The sequence below is a fragment of the Pistacia vera genome, unplaced genomic scaffold, assembly GCF_008641045.1.
Source record: "Pistacia vera cultivar Batoury unplaced genomic scaffold, PisVer_v2 Contig493, whole genome shotgun sequence".
NCBI lineage: Eukaryota > Viridiplantae > Streptophyta > Magnoliopsida > Sapindales > Anacardiaceae > Pistacia > Pistacia vera.
The window spans coordinates 277,459-303,893 of record NW_022196327.1 but is presented as its reverse complement, the minus strand read 5'-3'; the positions used below and the strand labels follow the sequence as shown (position 1 = coordinate 303,893).

Below are 26,435 nucleotides of genomic sequence, written 5' to 3'. Positions count from 1 at the left end.
ATATGTCAAATTTAGCTAAAACAATCCCGCTTATATAAAACTTTAATTTATAACAAAATCACCCCCACTACCTTGCCACCACCAGAAGTTACATGGAGTCGTTGTGAGTAGTCCACCGTAATCGGGAGGCTCCGATATGGCTGTTTTTGGCCATATTGATGGCCGAAAATAGCCATATCAAACTAAATCTAGCCAAGAATTGTCAGATCTATTCAGGCCATTTTCGGCCAGATCCATGGCCTTATTGACAATATCTAGGTGAGATATGGCCGTTAACGGCCAGAACTCACCCAGATCTGGCCAATAATGGCTATGAATCGGGCCGTTAACAGCTAGATCTAGTCTGATATGGTCGTTTTCGGCCATAAATATGGCCAGAAACGGCCATATCGGAGCCTCCCAGCGACTCTCAGTTATTTTTAGAGACTCCGACGACTTTCCGATGGCGGTCGACGGTGGTTGGCCCGCTATCGATGATGGTGGCTGAGTGGCGATGGCGGTTTATAATTTATTTTAAATATAAGGGCAATATTGTCCAAAAACTTAATTAAACAAGGGTAAAATTGTAATTGTAGATTAATGTAAATTGATTTTAAAACAAGGGCATTATTACCCAAATTTTTTATTAATAAGGGATAGAATTATAACAAAAATAAGATTACATTGGTAATCTTACAATACCTAAAAAAATTGAGATAATCAGATTACGTCTAATATTACCAATAGTAACTATTATTGGTTTTGGAAGATTACTAAAATCTTATATTACTTGATAACCAAACGTGATAATCAAAGTAATATAAGATGACATAACCTCAATAATCTGATATACCCCCCAACCAAACGCCCCCTTAAGTACAGTTGTAAGTTTGTTACACGGAATCAATGCCGCTGTTTGTATTAAGTAAGTCTTTTTGGTACATTATTTCAAATATGAAATTTTGAATATGATATGATAGGATATGATTAAAACAAATAAAGTAGGATTTTGAGAATATGTTTGATATAATATATAAAAATTATATAGAATTGGATAAAAATGTGAATAGTTGTTTTGTAAATTTTTTGAAAATATTTAAACTAATTTTAACCCCCAACATTTGTTAATTTAGCTAAACATCCCCCCACAACAAAAGTTTATAAATTAACAAAAACACCCTCATCCGGCACCCACCTAACCGACTGCCAGTAGCCAGCAACCATCGTTAGACGATGGCCGGAAGTCGTCAGAATGGTGCACGGCCAATTAGATCTGGCTGGTCGTGTGCCAATCTGGCCATCAATAACTAGATTTATGGCCAGATCTCTGGCCGTAGATCTAACTGTTTCTGGCCAGATCCATGGTGGATCTGATTGGAAAATGTCAGATCGACGCACAATTGATCAAATTCGACCGATCGTGCGTCCGACGACAAGCGGTGATTATTGGTGGCCGACAGTGGCTTGGGTAGGTGGAGGTGTTTTTATTATTTTATAAATGTTTATTGTGAAATATAATTGTTAAATGTTTTGAGTTGAATATAATAAGATAATAGAAAACGAATAGGATTGGATTTTGAATTGGATTCCAACAATATTAGGCTGCGTTTGTTTCAGTTTTGGGAATACTACTTTTAGTATTCCCAAAAAAGTTAAACAGTAAAATACCCAAAAACTCAGATTTTTGGGAATACTACTCCCAATATTATTCAACTTTTTTTAAACCCCTTAAATTTGATAATTTAATTAAATACCCCTAAATATTTTTTTTAAAATTACAAAAACATCCCAATAATCCACATTTACCAGATTCCGGCCACCACCACCGGAAAATGGCCGGAATCTGGTAGGATGGTGCACTACCGGCTGAATCTGGCCGGTAGTGCGCCGATCTAGCCTTTTCCGGCCAGATCCACGGTGGATCTGGCCGAAAAAGGCCAGATCTAAGGCCAAAGATCTAGCCGTTGACGGCCAGATCTTTGGCCGTAACAGTCGGTCATGACGGCCAACAAACGGTCGTCGTTGACCATCAACGACGACCATTTGTTGGCCGTCGTTGAGAGCAAATACGGCCAAATTTGACCGTAGATATGGCCTTTTTCAGCCAGATCCACAGTGGATCTGGCCGGAAAAGGCCATAGCGACGCATGACCGACAAGATCCAACCGGTCATGCGCCCATAAGGCGACTCCGGCCACCTCCGGTGGTGGTCGCCGGCTGGGGGTGTTTGAGGGTGGGTTAGGGGTATTTTTGTTAACTTTTAATGTTTTATTATAGGGGGTATTTTGTAAAAAAATAAATATAAAGGGAATTTTATTAATTTATAAATTCTACATCGTAATACCCGCCCAATTCAATTTTTTTTTAACTTTTTTCAAAAAACTTTTCCCAAAACCCCCAAATTTTGAACCAAACGGAGCCTTAAAAGTTAAAACAAACATGTTTTTACAATATATTTTAAATAGGATAATGGAATAGAGTTTTAAAAAGTTAAAATCTCTTTAATCAATTAAAATATTTAAGGAATTATCCACTATTTATGAATTAAAATTTAACATATTTAAATTCAGTATTTTTTATATTATCGTTTTTAATTTTAAGTATTACTCTTTGATGTCATCTTGTTATTAAAATTTTTATGATTTTCTAATTCTCATCATCATTTTATATTGTAATTATCTGACACACAATTATCTTATGGGTGCTATATATTAGACATATGTTAAAGATATTTTTGTGGAAAAATATATGTATTTACTAACAATTATACAATTCAGGTTACTAGTTAGAGTTAATTACACAGATCTCCTCGAGGTTTCAGTCTTCTCCGAAGGCATAAAAAATAACATCAGGTTAACACAAAAGTTAAAATACCCCACTCCTTTAACTTCCGTTAGGATTAATTATTTTCATGACACTCCCACTAACATAAAAAACTGACAAGTTATCCCCCATAATTATTCACTTATATCATTTGTGTTAAAGTTAATTGAGGGAAGGATATAATAGACCTTTTATGTTAATATATTGAATATTTCACAATAATGAAAAATGTTTAGAATTTTTTTTTTTAAATATATATTGAAGATTTAATATTTTTTTAAAAAAAAAAAAATTGAGGTTAGGACGATCAGAGATTTTCGGGACCATCATTTTTAGATTGTCGAAATCGAAGATCTTTTTTCTTTAAAAGAATTATTATTGAATTTTCAATATAAAAAATATATATTTTTAGATGTATACTTAAAAAAAAAAAAAATTCCAGTTGTCATATTTTTTCTTTGCAAAATATTTTTATTTTCAACTTTGCCCTTCTCTCAATTAATTTGACACCAAAACTTGATGGTAGGCTGTAGGAGGTATAAGGGACAATTATAGGGGGTAAGTTGTCAATTTTTAATGTTAAAAGGTGTGTGATACATAACCCTAACAAAACCTCAGTAGAAGTTAGGATAGCGGACGAACCATCATTAAATGACATGATGGTAAAAGAGCAAAAAATGTTTTATAAGCTTTTGAGTTTAAGTTTCCTCAAGCCCTAATAGGGGTAGTCACTAGGGCTCTTAACCGTTCGATAATTCTAAACCTCGGAAGATTAGTTGAGGCATGCACAAACTAGTCTGAACACACTAACGATAAAAATAAAAAAGTATGATATTTGTGTTAACCTAATGATTTTTCTGAGCGCCACTAAAATGTTGAAACTTCATGAGAGGTCTATTTAAATTTAATTAACTCCTATTATTGCAAACTTCTAACCAACCTTTGAAAATTTTAACATGATCGCAATTTAAAATTACATGTTTATTATATGTGTATGAAAACATAAAAACTGTGTATAATATTATTAATCTTTTACTTGATATTATAATTAAAGTTACCTTACTTTTAAATGTATATATACAAACTTTAAATGTGCAGAATGATTTATTAGTGTGAATTGATGTCTATTTGAACTGTGATTTCGAAGAACCAGTAAACGACTGCATAAAACCCTTGGCTTGCTGGCGCAGTGGCAGTGCCGCTTCCCAAACTTCCTTCAAACTTCTTCTCTTATCCCAAATCTCAAACAAAACTTCGGTAATTCCTCCCTTCTTTTGTTTTCTTCTGCCTCGACTTCGTCTGAACAGTCTCATCTTTACTTATTAATTATTAATTATTTGTATTATTCTTATAAGACTACAGTATATCATTTCCACTGATGTTCATGTGCTCCAACCATATTTCTTACTTCTTCCTACTCATAAATGTCTAAGTAGGCGCTGAAAACGAAATCCCCAAATCAGCATTGCAGCTTCATTGTAGATTCAATGGCGGCCTCTGTGTCACCAATAACCTTAGCGTTGTCTATCAAAAAACCCCATGTCAAAACCTCATCAAAAAATCTTCTTTTTTATCCCCTCATCACTGGTAACAACACTCAAGGATTCCTCAAGTCGAAGCCTTCATTCACATTTCAAAACTCTCGCTCTCGCCACTTGGGTCATTTTGTTTCATCATTTGTTCGCACGAGAGCCTCTTCGTCAGATGGGTTTCTTGATATTACAACTCAAGACAAAAAGATTTTGCCTTTCTCTGAGGAAAAGCCCGGGAAACATCTCTTATGGGTACTCTTCTGGGCTTCTTTATCTCTTGTTTGGTTCGCTACATCTGGTGATGCTAATGCAAGTAGTGCTGCTGCTGACTCCATTAGAGCTTCTGGTTTTGGCCTCAAGATCGCTACTGCTTTAAGGAGCTCTGGCTGGCCCGATGAGGCTGTGGTGTTTGCTCTCGCTACGCTTCCTGTAATTGAGCTTCGTGGCGCTATTCCTGTTGGTTACTGGATGCAACTCCACCCTCTGTTGCTAACTTTGTTATCTGTTCTTGGGTTAGTTTTATTTTTTTTCTCTTTAATTGATTAATTCCCATTTTTTAGCTATTTTCCTTCAATTTATCAAAGAACCGTAGAATTTTAGGATTTAATCATTGTGCTAAGTAGATTGATGAATTTGATGATATGAGCATGTCATTGTTGTAACAAATTATGATAAATTTATATAGTCCCGTTTGTCTTAAATTCCTTTGATTGACACTACAGAAAGCAACATTTCATTTTTTTTTCTTTTTAATCCTAGTTTAACAGTGTGTTGATTGTTTTGTCATATTTCGAGTTTTTTGTATGATTATTGGCGTAGAAGTAAATAATAGTTGAAACTAGCATCAACTTGAACCTGATAAATTTTGGTGCTTTAACTGTAGGAACATGGTCCCTGTGCCATTTATTATACTTTACCTGAAGAGGTTTGCGTCATTCCTAGCTGGGAACAACGGGTCTGCATCTCGGTTCCTTGATTTGCTATTTAAGAGGGCCAAGGAGAAGGCTGGTCCAGTGGAAGAGTTTCAGTGGCTTGGGCTTATGCTTTTTGTGGCTGTGCCATTCCCTGGAACAGGAGCATGGACAGGAGCCTTCATCGCTTCCATTCTTGACATGCCATTCTGGTCGGGCCTGTCAGCAAATTTTGTTGGTGTTGTGCTGGCCGGGCTTCTGGTGAACTTGTTGGTGAACCTTGGTCTCAAGTATGCCATTGTTACAGGTATCATTCTCTTCATTATATCCACTTTCATGTGGACTATCCTTCGAAAAATTAAGAAGTCTTTGAGCTCATCAGATTGATGTTAAATTCGCTATAGAATATATTTTTTTTCAACCATGATTGAAATGACAATCTCTTTTTTAAATTTTTTAATGGCTACTTAGCTGTAGTTGGTAGGAATTTATCTCCATTATCTGCTATTTGATTCTGTCTACACTGCTCTTCATAACTATATACATGGTCTATGCATCCATCTGGATGATTTTTTGCTGCAAGAAAAAGAGACAGAGATGTACAAAATGAAAAATTTCTTTTGGATAAGGCACCGTGGTGTGTCAGGGTTATGAAAGAGGATAGCTTGTAATAATTCCTTAAAAAATGGGGAGAAATATCATGAAGATGATATTTATATAATACAATTAGCTGAGTTTTGTTTCCTAGAAATTTGAAGTTTTTATTTAGAAGATGAAGATCGAAGTAGACATCATGTAGTTTTGCGCAGACACAATTATGCTTCCTGCAAAGAACCAACTGATATCTTATTGCATCTTTGTGATAACTTGTGCCTCTCCTTTAGGTCTAGCTTGCCATTCCCTCCTTTTATCGCTTTTATACATGTGAAGGCAAACTATCCAAAGAGCCTTGGTGGCACCCCTAACTGAGGTTGTATTTAGTTGTCTATGCAATTAACAGCGCCTGGGCCAAGTGCATGTAACGGTGGGAATGTGGATAGTATTAAATGAGTAAGAATGATTATCTCTGTTGCTTTCCAAATAATCGATCAGCCTCTTCCATTGGTTCATTGAAGAATCTAGATTATTCAAAACTGGAGAAGAAATCCCATCCCCAGAACCCTGATATTTTATACCTCAGCATAACTCTTGATGGCTTAGTTTCAGTGCTCTTGGATTTTTTGACATTAAAAAGTCGGTTTCTGTTCTGGAATTCGGGCATTGTTGTTTTTGTTCTAGTGATTACAGGGCACATATTAGGAGTTTTTGTTCTGTCAAATGACTGCCTATGTAAGCATATTTATAAGCTTGTTTTCCTTGTACTGGTTGAGGGACTCGACGGGACCAAATTATTTGGAAACAGCATGACAGGTTGAAACTACATTGTTGACACTTGACATGGAATGGGAAAGTGTAGGGACCTCCCGGGCTCAGAATTAGCAGTCAAGAAAGTCAGATATTAACTATATTTAATTAGCTTCACCTGATAGCGTCTCTGGGCTCCTTTTCATGGGGAAATTTTCTGCAAAAGTATTTAGTTCAATGGAAAAATGGTTTGAAATCATGAATTAAATAAAGCAACAATCATGGTATTTACATCATTGCTTGTGGTGAAGGGGTTTCCTGAGTCGAGTCCTGACTGCTGAATGTACTACCATCTTTCATATTATTATCAAAATTAAAATTAAACACAGATTATAACAGTAATAGTGAGATTGGTATAATAATGGGAAATATCAACCTTTTGTATCACTTCCTCGAATAATGTAAGACATTTTTCAAGATTTGGAATTTTTTGTTGTTCTCTATTTCCATGTATATTGTCACTTAGAATAGAATATTCAGAAATTATAAAAATTAAACAAAATTTGGTGTTGAGCTCGTGGAAGATTAAAACTGTTACCATCTATTCACTTATACTTTATGTTTGGGCCAGAAAGATATGAGTTTTAATTTAATTTTTGAAATTGTAAATTTTAATTTGATTATTTGATTACTGCAAACAAAAAGTTAAGAATAAAATAATTTACTTAAAATAGGAGAAAAATGACAGGAATTAAATAATATTTTCGTATAATAAAAATCAACCTAACACAATCAAGTAAAACCCAAATAAGAGTCAGGCTTAAGGGAGCTAACAATCGGTCCAGAATGTAAAGAATGGGCCAGACCATGGCCATTGACGGTGCATGTCCTGGAAGCCCAATAAAAGGGTAGAAGGCCCAAAGTCTATATGATATGAACAAGTGACACGACACGCGTAAATATAAGCACTCTAATAAAGAATAATACTAAATCAATAACCATCTCTCACAAACTTTCTTTCACAACTTTGACGTGGCAGTTCGCAATTGGTCAGTTCACAATAGGTCTCATATATTAATTACGAGTTGACTAATTACAAGATACCACGTCAGAATTGTGTGAGAGGATTGTTGATGTGGTATTACTCCTCTAATAAATTAAAACCTACAAAGACCATGCAATGCTTCTACTAAAAGTCTTCTTCCATTAACCAAATTCTTAGGATAAACATGTTTTCCTTCGTAACCACCATTCCAATAAGGAATAAGATGTCGCCGCTAACTTGGCATGAACTCTAAATAGCCTATACCAATTCTCTAACGTGAGTGATAAGCTCATAATTCATATACAATGACTCTTGATTTTCAATTATTTATGTTTCATTATCTAAAAAGCCTATGGGTATAAATTAAGAGAAACACAACCTTTAAGTATTCACAAACTTAGTGTCTACAAACCTACACTGATTTGCCAAGAAAAAAAGGGAAAACATTCTTTCCATCTCTTTCCTTTTCTAAAGTTAATGGTTTCTTTTAGACGTATTACTTAGGAAATTTTGAATTCGATTCATTTCAACCCCTAATAGAGGTGGGCACTAGAGGTTTATCATGTCGTTAACTTTAGAATCTCAGATGATTAGTTATTAGTTGAGGTATTTGTAAACTGACTCGGACACCCTCGGGTCAAAAAAAAAAAAAAAAGGTAATGGCTGTGTATCCACTAAGACCCAACTCATTAAGAAAATTGTAGACTAGTTGACCGTTAAAGGAGATGTCAACAACGACCTTTGTAGCCTTTTCTTGACGCTTAATATTTTGTAAGCCTTCCCAATCTCTGTACGTTTAAGGTTCCCTCCAGCAAAGCCCAAGCCCACTCCAGTGAGTTGAAAGTGTTGGGCATTGGTGTTAACTAAGGTGCGAATGTTTTAGCAAACTTTGAAACCATATTTTGTCTAATTTTGACCATCTTTGTATAATACCAAAACTATAATCTATCTTCAATTGAAGTAAGGAACAGTGATGGCAATGGGCCGGGCCGGATCGGTTACCCCTTGCCCAGGCCCAAGCCGACCCTCATGACACAGGCCCAAGCCTAGCCCGAGCCCGCTACGGTATGATAGGCAAAGCCCAAGCCTGTCTCGAGGTTTTTTATAACCGTAGGCCCGGCCCAGCCCCGCCTTTTTTAATAATATTTATTTTTAAAATATTAATAATTTCATTTTTTTTTAATTTTTAATTTTAGAAAAAGCTTTTAAATATTAATTGAAGCTATTTCCGCAAATAATTTAAGCAATAAGTGAGCAATTAAAACTCCATAATATTTGATTATACTAACTTTTCAACTGTACATATATGTTACGGTAAAATTCATTTTTATAGTTAACCAAACACATCTAACTCATTTAAAGGCAATTTTAACATGTTAAACCTTCAATATAGGATGAAAATTGAGGTTAGGGTTTGGGAAAAAAGGATATATATATATATGTGTGTGTGTGTGTAGTACTATTGTAATTAAATATAAGTATAAGGTAAATTAGTAAAATTATACTAAATTTTGGATGGGATGGGTCGGGCCGAGCCTAAAGATATATCCATGCCCGGCCCGTACCCGAGTCGGGCCTTAAAAAATGCCCGGCCCAAGCCCAGAGCCCCGCCAACCTCGGTAAAGCCCGTCCCTTTCGGGCCGGACCGGGCCAGATACCCGAAAATGTTGGGCCCATTGCCATCTCTAAAGGAACATGTTGAGAGTATAGTAATCCACACGCACAAGTGAATGAAGGCTAAGATTTGGTCTTCCATTATTGGTACATGAATATAGGCATAGGCCCCGCTCCAATCCCCATTCATACAAAAACAAAAACTAATCCAACGTCTACATACATGAACATAACAAACAGACGTGAAGTGCACGTGGGCAGTGGAACCACAGAAAGCAACCGTACACGTGTGATATCATTTGACAGACAGATGTTGCTGTCACTCTTACATCCCCACCTGTCACCCCGGCCCCCCCTGGGCCTTCAACAAATGGACATCACCACCTCGGTCTCCCATTCTTATCTCCACTCTGACTCAAATCACTGATGCTGACACTTATCTTAACCATCCACTCTCTGCCACGTTGCACCCCCTACCTCCACTCATCATGTACCCCCACGTCTCGATGCTTGATTTGGACTTTTCCCAATCTCAACCCTACACGTGCCTCTCATCTGTTGTAGCTTTCATCAATTCCGTTCTGATCGCCGGCATGGAAATATGTCAATCTCTTTAATTACTATAAATTGTTAGACTAAACTACTGTTTCCACCCGACATTTGGCAAAATCCGAAGTTAGCATCTGATTTCATTTATTTCAAATTCTCACCTTAAATTAACTTTATTCTCTTTATTTTAACCGTTAAAAGGGTAAAATTGACACTTTCTTCTCCTCTCCCCATTTCTTCCTCATCTCCGCCTCCTCCTCCCATCTTCTTTTTCCCTCCAACACCTTCAACAACTGTCATTCGAACGAGCGTCACTAAGCGGCTTTGAATTGGGCTTTTTTGTTGTTTTTTTGTGAAATCTATGTAACTGTGGTTTTGTTTAATTGAGTTTTCAAAGAATTTACCTCTTTGAAATTGAGAGACGGTGTTGCGTGGGTTGTACTGGGGAGGAGTTGAAGGATTTTGGGTTTGCGTGGGTTGTGCTGGGGAGGAGTTGAATAACGTTTGCTGTTTGGTTTGGTGGAGTTGTACTGGGGAGCAGTTGAATGGCGTTTGATGTTTGGTTTGGTGGAGTGGATTTGTTTGTTTGGGAATTTTGTGGTGCCATTTGTTTATTATTTTGGATATGATTTTGAGAATAATATTAGGTAATTGAATAGAGGAGTGTTACGAGGTAAAATTTAAAAATTTATAAAAAAAAATTTATGTTTACTAATTTAATTAAACATTCTAATATATAAAATAATAAAAATATCTCCACCATCTGCAATGCCAGATTCCAGCCACCACCATTGAAATCTAGTTGAAAAATCATGTTACGACATAGATCGATCAGATCTGTGTTGTAACGAGTCGTTATGGTCTTTTCTGGATAGATTCACCATAGATCTGATCGAAAAATGCAAGATCTATGGCTTGTTGTGGCCGTCGACAATCGTAAAAGGCCAAAACAATGGCCAAAGATATGGCCGTCGTTTTCGGTCAAAGATGACCATTTCTTTGGCCGTCACTGAAGGTTAGATCTAGTTGAAAAATACCAGATCGGTGAATTACTGACCAATTTTAGTCGATAATTCATCGTTGTGGCAGATTTCGGCTACTACCGAAAGTGGTTGCTGGAATCTGGCAAGTATGGGTTATGGGAGTGTTTTTATTATTTTGTAAACTTTTTTTCAAAAGGTATTTAATAAAATTATTAACCTTATGGGTCTAAAAATAATTAAAAAAATTAGGTAATATTTCTGAAATAATTATTTGGAGAATAAGATTAAGAATATGGATAGAAATAATAAATCAAACATACCCTTAAAGTTGATTAGTTGATTTTCAAAGTTTTGGGTTTGTCGTCTAGCGGCAATGACTAGGTGATGGTAATTTGGGGAAGAGTTCTTACCGTGATTGGTTAAGAAAATCGGCTGGGAGGCAGTCAAAAGGTCGACAACAGTGAAGAAGGGAAGGGGAGATGAAGTAGTAGGTCTAAGGACTGTTTGGTAAAAGAATCCACTGTCTTGTGTCAGAACCCATCTGTTACTAACGGCGTCATTTAAGGGTAGGAATCCGTAATTTATAAAACAAGAGGTACCAATCATTTCACTATACCTTGGGTCGGACTATCGTTTACTTTTAAATTATTATCAGCTTTCTTCTTAAACAATAATATCTATTATATATAAGTATTTTCAGATCACCCTTTTCTTATATGGCCATAAGGAGAGATTTCGCTTATCAGTTTCACTTTCAGTGATGTCAGTCAGGCTATTTTTATATTTATCTATTCATTTTCTTTGCATCTTGAAGACTTGATTGATGCTGATAACTGTTCTAGCTCTTTAACCCCCCTTCTACAAATGAACATTAGATTTCTGCAGCACAAACTTTATACAAAAATAAAAGAATTAAAAAAAAAAAAAAACATGTGGCATGATTTTATTGACTTTGACACCAGAAGTTTCAAATGGGAATGGATATTTCTTGTCTCATCACTCTTAATATATTATATTTGCAATACCAACAGCCGTCCTTCATCAATCCCTAAACAAATTAGGTTAAGGTTCACTTCTTAGACTCAAACAAGACTTTGAGATACGGAGGCCACAGTTAGTACTTTTTGTGATATAAAAAAGAATCAAATTGACCGCATTTCTTCACGTGAATTTCCATTTCCACAAACCTGTGGGATACAGTAACCCATCAATGGAATTCCCCTTTTTCTAATGTCTATACCCTGATGCAATGCATATTCAATAAGTAATAAAATACTCTAAAAGAAGACATTTTTTTAAAAGGGTTTTGTTCTATGAGCAAATTCACTTACATCAGCAAGATACTCTGTTGCAGGCTCGATCTTCTTCAACAAACAAACAAGGTTTTGATTTTTTTTTTTTTTTTTTTTTAACATTCATAAGAACAATAAAATGTCAACATCTGAACAGGTCATCCGGTGCTAAAAGTCTGTGCCTGTTGAAAAATTAAATTGAAGATGAACCATTCCGGAATCTTGACTTACAACAACATACCTCTTTTTCCAACTTTTCATTGGGTGCGTTGGTTTAGTATTTTGGATAGGATTTTAAGGGTAGTATTGGGTTATTGGATATGGAGTATTACGAGGTAAATTTTAAAAATTTATAAAAAAGCCCTTAGGTTTACTAATTTAACTAAAGACCCTAACATGTAAATGACAAAAACACCCCCACCATGCAGTGTCAGATTCCGGCCACCCCCGCGGAATCTGACCGGAAAATTTCGTTACGGCACAGACTTGTCGGATCTGTGCCGTAACACATCGTTATGGCCTTTTCCGGCTAGATCCATGTAGATCTGGCCGGAAAAGGCCAGATCTATGGTTTGTTTTGGCCGTCGACGGCGAAAAGGCCAAACGACGGCCATCTTGGCCGTCAGCGACGCCAAAGAGTGGCCGTCGTTTTCGATCGACGACGGCCAAGATTTGGCCGTCGTTGACCGTCAACGACGGCCATTTCTTTGGCGTCGTGTGACGGCCAGATCTGGCCTTTTCCGGCCAGATCCGTTGTGGATTGGTCGGAAAAGGCCACAGCGGTGAACTTCCGGCCATTTCTGGTCGGAAGTTTGGCCGTTGTACAGATTCCGGCTATCACCGACGGTGGTTGCCGGAATCTGACAAGTTGGGTTGATGGGGGTGTTTTTGTTAATTTTAAACTTTTTTTTCAGGGGGTATTTAGTGAAATTAATAACCTTATGGGGTTAAAATGTAATTAAAAAAAATAGGGTAATATTTTGAGAATATTGTACCAAACGCGATTTGAAAAATAGGATCCAGAATAGGGATAAAAATATTAAACCAAACGCATACTTCATTGTTTAAATTCAAACCCATTGGTTACGCTATTATAAAAAAGAAGTAGCAAATTTTGGATTACTTCATTAACTAATATTAATTAACTGCTTTTAAATTTGGTTTTCAACGTTTTCTTCAGCGCAGATTATGACAATCTATCAAATCTCACTGCCTGTTTCTTATTTTCCACATGTTGTATGTGATTTTTTTCAACTACAGTTTATTTTAGAAATTGCATTTGAAGGGTGCATAATTTTACAATAGTAGAAGAAAATGCTGATCCCTTATAGTTTCTTTACTGCAATTCTCCTGTCATGAAGGATTTGGTAAATGTGAAACCATGTTGCCGATTCTGTTGGTCGACTTAATACAGGGATCAATACTGTAGAGCAAGAAAATGGTAGTAATAACTATGAAGCACATGAAACCCCACCAACCAAATAAGCATTATTGCTAATTCTAGCTTAAGGCCATGCAACTGCTGAGCACAGTTGTGAGGTGTCTAGTGGAGAAACACAAGAGTTGAAGGCACCAAAAAGGGCGCAATATTGCTAGATATAATCTTAATTACAAGTGACAACTCTCAGATTTTGCATTACTTAGTTGTAGAAACACGTGTGCCACAGGATAACTTAGGTAAAGGCAGGCCAGGAGACCAGAAGGAGCAGATAATTCTTAGTAAGACCAGGACCAAATGGGTTGATCTTCCACAGAGAATCCAAAATTACATGAACTTGTTGGTGGGTCATCATAATAGCAATCTTCAAGTTTGAGGAAGCATGGTGGGGGCAAAAGGTCCTTGCCAAGATTAGTATCTTCTTCATCTTGTGAGAAATCAGACTGGTCTGGTTCAAAAATTTGAGAAGAATCAGTAGGCTCTAACAATGAAGAATGATTCCCATCTGTGTAATGTGGGCTATCAGAGTCAAATATATCACTCTTGGCTGAACATGCATCTTCCTGTTTGCAAGCCACTAGTGGCACAATACACACTGTTTCAGTTGTAACTTGCTTTTGAGGTCCCGCTTCTGATAATTTGGTGGCATCAAGTGTCTCCAAATTTTCCTTCCCATTCTCTCTGCCAAGAACATTTTCTTTCAGTAAAAGAACCTGTTCAAAAGCAAAATTGAACCATTAGTGGATGAAAATTGTGCCCACTAGTAATAGAATAGAAATGTTGAACACTTCAGTTAAGAGAATTACCTCATTTACTAAAGCTTGCTTCTCCTTGATGAGATTGTCATAGTCCACCTGGAGCTTGTCATAGACAGCTTTTAAAGAACCATAGTCCTTTTCAAGCCGTTGGTTCTTGAACCGAGCCCGCCTGTTTTGAAACCAAATTGCAACTTGACGAGGCTGCAAGCCAAGTTCTTTTGCAAGTTGAGCCTTTCTCTCTGGTTCAAGTTTGTTCTCCACCTCGAAATTCTTCTCAAGAAACTGAACTTGAGAGGTTGTTAACCGCCTTTTCTTTCCAGCTGGTTGATTGAAGCACCCATCAAAATCCTCATAACAATTTTCTTCTTTAACAAGAGACTGAAAGAATGGTGACACCGCTGTGTCTCCTCCAGCAACGTTATCCAAATTAACCAGAGACTCTGGACCTAAACGCAAGGAAGATAATCATCAGATGATATGCATAAAATGAATTTTTTTCCGAAACAAAATAAAAGCACAACAGTCAGGCAAAGAGGAAATGCGTAGAAAACGCTATATACTGAACTCTAGAGAGAGAACTTTTACATAAGCTTTAAGCTTTTCTTCTCAGTCCGAAAACATAAAACAGAGTCACTCTGTTCAGAAAACTTAAGACCAAAGATCATAAAAGACACACTTCCACTTACGAAAGGACGGGAATTATTTCATGCATTAACACAAATCCCACCAGAAACATAAAAAACCTTCTCGAAATTAGTGTATAAGTCCGCACTCTTATAAAAATTACAAAAAACAGGAAACAGAGACGAGAACATAAAAAAATAAAGGACACAAAAACAAAGCAAGAAGAAATGCAGGGAATTACCCTGAAGTGAAGAGGAAGGTTTGGACATCCAGAGAGAGTCGAGAACTTGAGAAGAACAAGGAAGCTTCTCGTTTCTAAGTAAAGTGGTTGCGTTCGAACTGCCACAGATTTTCCCACCAGCCATAGCTTTTTGTTCGTTTGTTATTGGTGTCTTAGAGAGACGCAGACTTAAAAAGATCAGATTTTTAGTGGATTTTGATCTATAGCTTGTTATGATAAAAGCTGGTGATGTGTTTTACTGTACTGCGGAAAGTTTGAGAGTAACACAACACACAAAAGCTTCCACTCGTCATTCAGAGAGATGAAATAAATGGCTGCAGTTTCAAAATCTAAGCAGGAAGAGAAAGAAAGCCCTTGAAAGTTACCTTTTTTTTTTTTTTTTTTTTTTTATAAAGAATTTCTTGTTTCAATAAAATAAGAAAGAAATTGAAAGTAGAAAACTTGGGGGGAGCCAAAGAGAGAATCTTCTCAGGGACGATGGGGCTGATGGGGTTTATAACAAGCTTCTTGGGACAGGGCTTCTTGCTTTTCTTCTAGGGAAGTTACATGGACGGTTCGTCAAGTTACCATCATGTCCTTGCATTTTAAAATTTTTTTTGGGACATTGTAACAACAAATAAAAAGATTAAATAAATAAATAATGATATTTTAAGAGAAATTATATTAAAAAGTCCTAATTTAAGTTGGATTGAAAACTAATATATCCCAAGTATATGAGAAAGGACAATACTACACTTACAATCCAATCTCACAAACTTTCTCTTATAAATCTAACGTGCGAGCAGCTCGCAATAAGTCTCGTCTGCTTAATTACAAGCTATCACGTCGGAGTTATAAGAGAAAGTTTATAAAATAAGACTATGAGCCAATTATTATTGTATTAGATAATTCCTAACTCTACAAGATTACCATTTTACCTTCCATATATAAACCTAATATCGTCATCTCTCTTAAGTAACTCACTCTCTTCGAACTTCACAAATCTTACACATTCCCTCAACAATCCCATAACCCTTAAATTTTTAGGAAAAAATTCGTTATCAGTGCCCGTTCATAAGAGGTATGTTGTCGATTTTAGTTTGTTAATTTTTTTTATTTTTTATTTTTTGGTTTGAGATTGGAGTAATAGAGATTTTTTTATTATAAGAGAATTACCAGATTGTTTTAAGTGTTTAAAGAAATGTAGTCTAGGGGTATTTGTGTCATTAAAAAATGTGAAAAATGAGGTTAGACTATCTTGTGGAAAAAAAAAAAAAACTGTTCAGAGTGGGTTAATTTTCAATTAAAAGAAAAAATAATCACCCTAGTGCAAATTTAGTCTTCCTTTGGATTGCTTGTGAAGTAAAATTATCTAGGCTTTCACTCATCTTGGTCTACGGTGATGCAAATCCTATTTATCAATAGAAGTTGAAATGGAGAGAAAGTATTTGGATTTTTCTCCAATTTTAAAGTGTTAAAAAAAAAAAAAAAAAAGAAACCTTTCTAATTACTTGTTTTAGGCATAAAGAGGAGCACAATCTTTTATAAATTACTTGTTTGAATGTGGGTTTTGGTTACATAGATTCCAATGCAGTTAAGCAAGGGAGCACCTCTTAGTTTTAAGAAGGAAAATGATACGGTTACCGAAAAGTTTACACCGAATTTATATATCGAATGACGTAACAAAATCTGGACGGTTGATTAATATTAATTGATAATAAATAAACAGTCAGGATTTAGCCACGTCATTCGGTGTACAAATTCGGTGCACACCCGTCGGTAACTATAGCATTACTCTTTTAAGAAACACCAACCCAAAAATGTAGCTCCATGATTAAAGACATGGATTGCCTAATTTTAACTATCCCACCAAATTCTCATTTGTCTATTTACTACCCCTCAAAATCAGAGTGTGTAGTAGGGATTTTACATTTTTATCAACAAAAATGTTACAAATTACATTTTTTATTTTGAGTATAAGTTAAGAGTAATATTACGCCTACAACTCAATCTCATAAATTTCTTTTACAATCCCAACGTGGCAGTTCAGTTGGCACTGTCTCAATTCCACCACACCCAAGGAACAAAATGACTTTGATTAGACTTAAGAAACATATGTTCATTCATAGGAAATGTCGTTCTTCACAGAAGGAAGTCATTCCTTCATAAGGAGCGTTCATTCTTTCATAAGGAACGACCGTTCATGACTAATCAAAGTCATTTAGTGCCTTGGGTGTGGTGGAAGCTGACATAACAGTGTCAACTTTGCTATCATGTTAGGGTTATAAGAGAAGATTGTGAGATTGAATTATAAACGTAGTATTTTTCTATATGTTATAATAAATGCATTTAACTTAGACAAAACATCATCTATTTTGACAGTTTGAGGGTATGCTTGGCTTACAAGTTAGGATTTAATTATAATCTTAACAATACTATTAAATTTTTGCAAAGGATTTTTGTTTTTATCATCGAGAGTGTCTAGGCTAGTTTGCGCGTACTTCAACTAATTCCCTGAGGTCCTGAAACTACCTATCAAGTGAGAGCCCCAGTGGCACCTCTATTAGTCAGTGTTTTAAAACCCGGCCTAGCCTAGCTGGTTAAATCAGTTCAACTAGGACCTGAAGCCTTCACCGGTTGGGTTACCACTTTTCTTATTCACCGAAAACCCTAAAATTTGGGATGATGATCGACGTATAATTGAATGCCGAGATATTGGGGTTTTTGAAAAGGAAGTTCCAATGAGTGCAATGGTGGCGACAACAGCGATTTTCAATGAGTGAATCAACCAAAAATTGAAAAAAATGGGCAACGACAACAACCGGTGATTGGTGAGGTGAATGGGGGTGTGGTGAGACGGGTTTTGGTCAAGAGGTTGAGGGGCGTATTTTCATGGTGACAGGGAGGTGAATGGGGGTGGGGTGAGATGAGTTTTGATCAAGAGATTGAGGGGAGTATTTTTGTGGTAATGGGGAGGGTTGTTGACTCGGGTTAAATCGGTCAACCTGAGACCTAGCAACTTTGTCGTGTGTCACCTCAGATTGGTTATTAAAATATTGCTATTAGTATCTTGGAAGACTCGAACTTAAGAGCTTATGAAATCTCAGGACATGTGATTATTTATTATTATTATTTTTACAAAGGATTTGAGAGAACTAAAACCTTGACAAAGTTGCAATAAAAGTTAATTAAAGCAAAAAAAAAAAAAAAAAGGAAGGGCAAAAACGGAAAAGGGAAGGTAGGGGCAAATAGGTAAGTGAAATAGAGAGGAGCCAAAAAAAAAAAAAAAAAGGAAGGGCAAAAACGGAAAAGGGAAGGTAGGGGCAAATAGGTAAGTGAAATAGAGAGGAGATGTAGATGACAACGAGGAGAATTGAGACAAGAGAAAGCTGTCTAATCAATCAAAATCAAATGGAGGAGCTAGCTGATGACTCACTACCCTTCCTCTTTTCTTTCTTTATTTAAAAATTAAAAAGCGTCCAAGAGGCCATTCTCCTTTTTCGGATGGGGAGCGCCCCCTGTCTCTTCACTCTTCGCCCCCACTCTCTCTTCTCTATTCCGCCACGTTTTCCTCTTCCCCTTTCCCATGTCACTCTAAAACGCTCTTTTTTCTGTTACGCTGCTTTCATCTTTTTGTCTTCAGCTACTCCTCTGCAACCAATTACTGTATTAATGTTATGAGTAATAGTGTAATATTATATTTATAATTAAATTTTATAAGATAGTATAATAAAAAATGAATAAAATGGTAAATTTAACTAGTTTAATTTTTTGTTTGATTTTTTTATTCACTTTTTATCACTATAAAAATCTTTTTAAGATTTCTTTTATAAATATAGTATTATTGTAATACTATTATCAGGCTAAAAATTTAGGATGCGATTGTTTTGTTATTTTGAATAAGATTTTGAGAATAATATTGGATAGTTGAACATGGTGATTTTAAGAGATAAAATTTAAAAATTAATAAAAAAATCCCCTAGGTTTACTAATTTAATTAAACTCCCCAATATATTAAAATTTTGTAAAATGACAAAAACATCCCCGTCCACTCACCCACAGTGCCAGATTCCGGTCACCACCATCGGAATTTGACAGAAAAATGGCGTTACGATGCAGACCAATTGGATCTGACCAGTCGTACGTCGACATAGCCTTTTCTGGCTAGATCCACCATGAATCTGCTACGGCCAGATCTGGCCGTCGACAACTGTAAAAGGCCAGATTTGGTCGTTAGCGACAACCAAATATATGATCGTTGTTGACTATCAACGACGGCCAGATCGGTGAATTATCGGCTAGTTTCGGTCGTTTCTATGACGTTGTGACAGATTCCGGCAACCATCGAATCTGGCAACTATGAGTGGATGAAGGTATTTTTGTTAATTTTTAAACTTTTTTTCCTATGAGTGTTTAATTAAATTAATAAACTTAAGGGGTCTAAAAATAATTTAAAAAATAAAATAGTATTTTCCTCAAATAATTAACCAAACAAGTATTTTGGGAATATGGTATGGAAAAATAAAACCAAGGCACCCTTAATTATAAAAAAATATCATCTACAGTTGATGTGGCAACCATTGGATTAAATTAGACTCGTGAGATGTGGGATAAGCTTGACCGTTATTATGGTTATCGATTTTACAAATTAATAGTTATAATTACTTTTCTTATACACATCACCAAAAATAAACCCATTTACGACCTCATGATTCTCATTCTCAAGCATCATAATCAGAGATTACGAAACATGACCAAATCATCTTTTTTTATTGGATCCAAGTCCAAGGGTTCCCACAGCCCCAATCTCTCGCCTTCCAAATTTCAATATAATAATAATATATAGCTGTAATGCTTTTGACAGATAGCTTCACATATCAGAATTTATTGACTTTTTAATATTGGGTTGAAGAAGAAACTTATAAGAGGAAAATATTAAACTAATTAAATCTGGATAAAAGATTGCCTAGAATTGATCAAGAAAGAACTTTGAACCTTTTAAACGTTTTAATTAATTATTGTGTCTTCTTGCTGGTAAGCAACTGCTGAATATGATAATGTAAATGCAACTGTTGTGGCTGCGAGCCTGCGACGGTCGGAAAAGGCTGAAACGACGGCCATTTTTTTGGCCATTGTTGACGGCAGATCTGGCCGAAAAAGGTCAGATCTAGCCATTACCGGCTATTTCCGGTGGCTGTGTGACTATTGTGATAAATTCCGGCTACCACTGATGGTGGTTGTCTGAATCTGGCAGGTATTGGTAGGTGGGGGTGTTTTTGTTAGTTTTTAAACTTTTTTAGGGGTATTTAATGAAATTAATAAACTTATAGGGTCTCAAGTAATTAAAAAAAATATACTAATATTTTATTGTAACATCTACCATGGACGGATTCATGAGTTCTACTGTACTGTAATGGGTCCATTTTGATGGATTAGGTTAGGGATTCGTATAAATCCATAACTAATTAATCATGGTCCCGGGCACGAAACTGGGAATCAATACAAGTGAAACACAATAAAAAGCTTTCTCGATCTGTTAACTTCTAGTCCTTATGCTATCTTTGGACGAAAGGAATTTTAAACAAAAGTGCCATCTGATAGAAAACTGATGCTTCTTCATGCACAATGTTTTCCTGGTATAGCATTTTAATGGGGAAATGCTGTAAAACTATAGATGAATATTGGCCCATATATTCAGAATGCATACTACTTGTAATTCAACTACAACCACTGGTGCTATTTAAAACTTCAACTCTATCGAATTCAAACACAATATATCCTCAAAAACCATGTCCACATATTTTGACGAATATTTTGGTTTGCAGAGAAAGGGTTGATGATTGGTATTAGCTTTTAGGTACAGAAGAATATATATGGCGATTGGGGAGCAATGCAGTTTATATGAATTAGTTATTGGTAATCAAGGAATTATTAGGCCTACAGCTTCATTCAACCAAAACAGTAGTGAGGAATATTTCGTAAAAAACGTTTTCCTTTTGTCTGCCACATGCAATGCTGCTGTAGCCTGTCTTCGATTCTTTTTTGAAAAACACTACACCCTTTTCGAGAATGTAATAATTTTTTTGATTTTTGAATCAACCACTCCAGGTGTCTTCTTCGTCGGATCTTCCATCAACTATATAATTTAAATTTAATTTGATATTTATGAGATAAATTTATCAAATTATTGAATTATTCCTCAAATAGATCTAGTTCCTATTAATCTGAAATGCGAAATGTTGTTAATGCAGATTTAAGATTTGCGGGGTGAGAATGAGATAAATCTAAAGATATGGGTACGCACAAAATTATAAATATAAACTCCCGATTCCTAACAGACAAAAACCCGCCTTCCGAAAACGCGGGAAAATCAGTCAAAACTCCTTCATAGTTCAATCCCCAGTTAAACAAACACTCACCCTTGATTTGCCAATCATCATGAGCTCCTTAAGGAGCATTGTAAAGCACCCAATAATTTCTTTAGTGGATCCAACCACAACCCTCAGAGAACTGAAGCAAATCCACGCTCAACTTCTTATCACCGGCACTCTCAACGACTCTCACCTTCTGGGCCAATTTGTTGCCACAATTGCCCTAAATAACCCCAACAATCTCAGTTATTCCGATCAAGTCCTTGAAAAATGTCACAGCCCAACTCTATTCACCTTAAACTCCATGATTAGAGCTTATTCTAAAAGCTCAACCCCAGATAAAAGCTTTCATTTCTATAAGAGAATCCTAGAATCTAGTGATTATATCTCGCCTGATAATTACACTTTTAATTTCCTCGTTCGCACGTGTGCACAGATTTTGTCACCCGAGACTGCTCTGTTGGTTCATGGTTCGGTTATAAAGCTCGGGTTTGACAATGACCCGCATGTGCAAAGTGGGTTGATTTTCATGTATGCTGGATTGGGTTTTTTAAGTTCTTGTCACAAGGTGTTTGAGGAAATTCCTCAACCTGATTTGGTGTGTCAAACAGCATTAATTAGTGCGTTAGCAAAGTGCGGTAATGTTGATTTTGCAAGGAAGATGTTTGATGAAATGCCTGAGAGGGACCCCATCACGTGGAATGCAATGATCGCAGGTTATGCGCAATGTGGGCGGTCAAGGGAGGCGTTGCAATTATTTCATTTGATGCAGGTTGAAGGTGTTAAGCTTAATGAAGTGTCTATGGTTTCTGTTTTGTCTGCATGTAGTCATTTAGGTGCCCTTGATCAGGGGAGATGGGCACACATTTATATTGAAAGAAAAGGGCTTAAATTGACCGTGACATTAGGGACTGCACTCATTGACATGTATGCAAAATGTGGGAATATGGATAAGGCCATGGAAGTTTTTTGGGGTATGAGAGAAAGGAATGTATATACATGGACTAGTGTAATAGGTGGGTTGGCTATGAATGGAGCGGGAAAGAAGTGTCTCGAGCTATTTTCACTGATGAAACAATATGGGGTTCGACCTAATGAGGTCACATTTGTTTCAGTTTTAAGAGGTTGTAGTGTGGTTGGATTCGTTGATGAAGGTCATCAGCATTTTGATTCCATGAAAAAGGAGTACGGAATTGAGCCTCAACTTGAGCATTATGGTTGTTTGGTGGATTTATATGGTCGAGCTGGGCGCTTAGATGAGGCCTTGAATGTCATCAATAACATGCCCATGAAGCCACATGCTGGTGCTTGGGGAGCTTTGCTTAATGCTTGTAAAATGCATAAGAATTTGGAAATGGGTGAGCTTGCTTCAAGAAAGCTAGTGGAGCTTGAGGCCAAGAATGATGCCGCCTATGTGCTCCTGTCTAATATATATGCTGATTCAAGAAACTGGGATAGCGTTGATAATGTACGTCAAATAATGAAGGCTAAAGGTTTGAGGAAACTTCCTGGTTGTAGTGTAATAGAGGTTGATGGAGAAGTTCATGAATTCTTTGCTGGGGATGAATCCCACCCAAGGTATGGTGAAATTGAGGTTATGTTGGAGGAAATCTCTAGGAGGCTGAAAATGGCTGGATATGTTGCAAACATGAACCCTGTGCTGTTTGATATAGAAGAAGAGGAGAAAGAGCATGCTTTATTTAAACATAGTGAGAGGATTGCAATTGCATTTGGTTTGATCAGTGTGAAGGAAGGTGTGCCCATTAGAATTGTGAAGAACCTCAGAGTTTGTTGGGATTGTCATGATTGGACAATGACTATTTCTAAACTATTTAACAGAGAGATTATTGTAAGGGACAGGAATAGGTTTCACCATTTCAAGGATGGTGAGTGTTCTTGTAAAGGCTATTGGTAAAAGAACTCTGTATACCAGGTTTTGAATTTTTGTACTGAGTGATTCTTTTTCTCCACTACTTAATAATGTTAGAGTAGGTACCTTAAAATCAATAAATTATTATAAAATTGATTCTTTGTAATAATGTTCATTGATCAATAAAATGCATTTTATTCTATATCGTGCAAATCATATCTATATGTATTTATATATGTCCTTAGGATGGTAGAACAGTGACGAGGGTATCAAGTATTTCAAATCTTGATAGTGAAAACCTTATGAGCACATATGATGGCAATTCTAGAAATATCTGTAGCCTCAATATTATTCTGATCAAGGATACAGATAATACGGTAAGACTATCATAGTATTAAACGATAATGTCGAAAGATAGTAATTGATCTCACTTGTCAAGGTTATTTGTCGACCACCTGGTGCAACACATGGGTGCTCGTTGTAGGCAAGTTCATTAGACTGACCCATCAAAGGATCACATATAAATGGTAACCACAGTGTCTATGGAATAAATCCTTTAATGAATGGTGGTGCATGTGATCCTTAGACTTGAGATTACCGGAGCAACTTGTGCACCGATTGGTGTAGTTTGACACTAGCCCAACTTAGTTCTATTCAAAGCTATCAATACGGTAGTGATTGGCTACATCAAGGAGTGTATCAAGACAATGGTGGATCGACAGAAGACTCATTACTTCCAGGTATGGGAGAAGTTATCTCACTACGCAATTCAGTAAATGACAATAACACTAAATCTGTGGCCACAGTGGGATTGAATTGTTGTCCAATCCAATTTATCATTTCGGTCTTTGGTCTAGTAACTGAATACAAACACATCGAGAGTAATTGAGGTTGACACTATTTTTGTACTTCAGTCTTGATGAGATAACAAATAATGAAATGATTTGATTGCACGGTAACCATATCGTTGACAAGTAGCTGTTTCGCTGAATCTGATTTTATCGGGTGGTCATGACGCCTTGCTAAAAGCCAATCTTGGTCTGTGTATAGTGAGACGTTTAATTGGTATTAATCGTAATACTACTCACTGTCGATATGATGAGGAGCCTACGGGTCACACACATAAAAGATAATTTAAGAATCAGTTTGTGCAATGGGCATTTTTTCGTCTTTTATGACGAAATTGTATTTTGGTAATCTCACAGTGTAATTAAATTTGCTGAGGTTGTTGTCTATATTTAATTTAATGTTAAAATTAAATAAGGGAGATTATATTTAAATATATGTACATATATATTTAAATGAATTATTATTGTTAATTAAATGTTAATATATTTCACAAATATATTAATTGACTTTAATTATAATAATAATTAATTTAAAATAAAAATACCATAAGAGGAGTGTTTGGATACAAAGGTTGGAATCCATGCCTATTCCTCAATAGAATAAGGTTTTGACATATGTACTATATAAGTATATGTGTGTTAAAAAATGAGATAATATTTCATTCAATCAAAGAAAAAAGAAGAGAAAAGAGGCAGCCCTTTTCTCTACTGCTCTCACGTTTTTGCCTTTCATTTTGAATCAAAGTTTTCTTTGATTTTAAAGTTAGATTCTTGAAGTCAAGAGGATCTAACAAATCCTTCTTTGATTTTTTGGATTATCTTTGTATGAATCACCATTCATTTGATCATATTCTTGGATTGGTGGTGAATTAGATTAAGAGATATTTGAAGGAGCCTCCAAACATGCACAAGATCTCTGATCCTTGTCTAGATTAATGTTATAGTTGACTTTTTTTCAATTTAAGTATTTAAAATATATACATAACCCTAATCTTAGGTTAATAAGACTAATCGGTAAGAAAATTTTTCGTTTTTCGCTTCATTTATCCCATGATTTACTTACAAATAAGTGATCAAGAAAATACTTTCTTCCTTTGTATTGGCCATCTATTATTTTTTCTTTGGAGCTCTGTTCTAGTTATGAATCCAATCTGCATCTTTTTAGACGCAAGACATGAAAAGAAGTGGCAATGATTGCCGATTTTATCTATTGCCTGCACGCATGGTCCAGTGTCACAGTGATTACAGGTAACATATGCTGACCGTAATAAATCTAGCCACTTCCTTCTAGATGCAAACACATTTTTATTATCATAATATTATGCCTTTTACTGTCACTCGTACATACATTTTAATGTTGTTCACACTTAGCTCGCATGCTTCTCACCAATCAAGTCGCCTCTGTACTTAAATTTATAACAACTCATTTGAGTCTATTAGGGGTAAACGGTTCTGGGTATCCTCTATTTTTCGGAGAAATCAAACCAAAACCCACAATATAGGTTCTGAAAAAAAAGAATCAGAATCGGAATCGCACATGTAGTTCTTCAATTCAAGGAACCGGAACCTAAAATGCAGGTTTTGGTTCCTTTCCGGGTACCCATAAAAAATCAATTACCCGCTATTATTTTGAAAAATAACAAAATACCTTAAAAGTTTATAAATACACCCCTAACAAATTTTGATTATTCTTCATTTGTGTCCAATGTAACTCATAACCTGTAATCTCTAAGCAACACTTGAATTCAATCAATTCATCACAATTTACATATATTCGTCAATCAAAACCAAAACACAAACAATTATTCATCACAATTAATGTTATAATTGGCCAATTGGGTATTTATAATATACTAATATAATTTAGTAAATTTAATATTATAATTAGTAATGTTATAATTAATTAAGTGATCATACTACAATGTAAATTGTAATGTATAATTAATTAAGTAATATACATTTTAATTATTGTAATATTATAATTAATTAAATTGTTAATCATTTAATTAAGTATTGTAATATTTTTTATAAAGATTTTATAATTAATTAAGTAATCATACCATAAATTTATAATGTAATGTTATAATTAATAAAATTTTAATCATTTATTAAGTATTGTGTAACTTAGCAAATTACTAATGTTTATAATATAATGTCATAATCAATTAAATAATCATTTAATTATGTAATTTTATATTAATTATATGATCATACAATAATAGTATAATGTAATT

At 35.6% G+C, this 26,435-nt stretch overlaps 3 protein-coding genes across 3 annotated transcripts; 2 read left to right on the top strand and 1 right to left on the bottom strand.

The window, feature by feature from the left end:
- Positions 1 to 4,207: 4,207 nt before the first annotated feature.
- LOC116105143 lies at positions 4,208 to 5,862 on the top strand. The gene is made up of 2 exons (XM_031391559.1): positions 4,208 to 4,846; positions 5,218 to 5,862. Exons 1-2 carry the CDS (start codon positions 4,290 to 4,292, stop codon positions 5,630 to 5,632), a joined length of 972 nt encoding a protein of 323 aa, XP_031247419.1. The 5' UTR covers positions 4,208 to 4,289; the 3' UTR covers positions 5,633 to 5,862.
- A 7,676-nt stretch (positions 5,863 to 13,538) lies between these two features.
- LOC116105140 (homeobox-leucine zipper protein HAT5) lies at positions 13,539 to 15,606 on the bottom strand. Its single transcript, XM_031391557.1, has 3 exons — positions 15,134 to 15,606; positions 14,317 to 14,714; positions 13,539 to 14,223 (listed from the first exon to the last, which is right to left on the bottom strand). Exons 1-3 carry the CDS (start codon positions 15,255 to 15,257, stop codon positions 13,789 to 13,791), a joined length of 957 nt encoding a protein of 318 aa, XP_031247417.1. The 5' UTR covers positions 15,258 to 15,606; the 3' UTR covers positions 13,539 to 13,788.
- A 5,866-nt stretch (positions 15,607 to 21,472) lies between these two features.
- On the top strand, positions 21,473 to 23,521 carry LOC116105141 (putative pentatricopeptide repeat-containing protein At5g40405). The gene has a single exon (XM_031391558.1). The coding sequence runs from the start codon at positions 21,551 to 21,553 to the stop codon at positions 23,396 to 23,398; it is 1,848 nt and encodes a 615-aa protein (XP_031247418.1). The 5' UTR covers positions 21,473 to 21,550; the 3' UTR covers positions 23,399 to 23,521.
- The last annotated feature ends 2,914 nt before the right edge of the window (positions 23,522 to 26,435 follow it).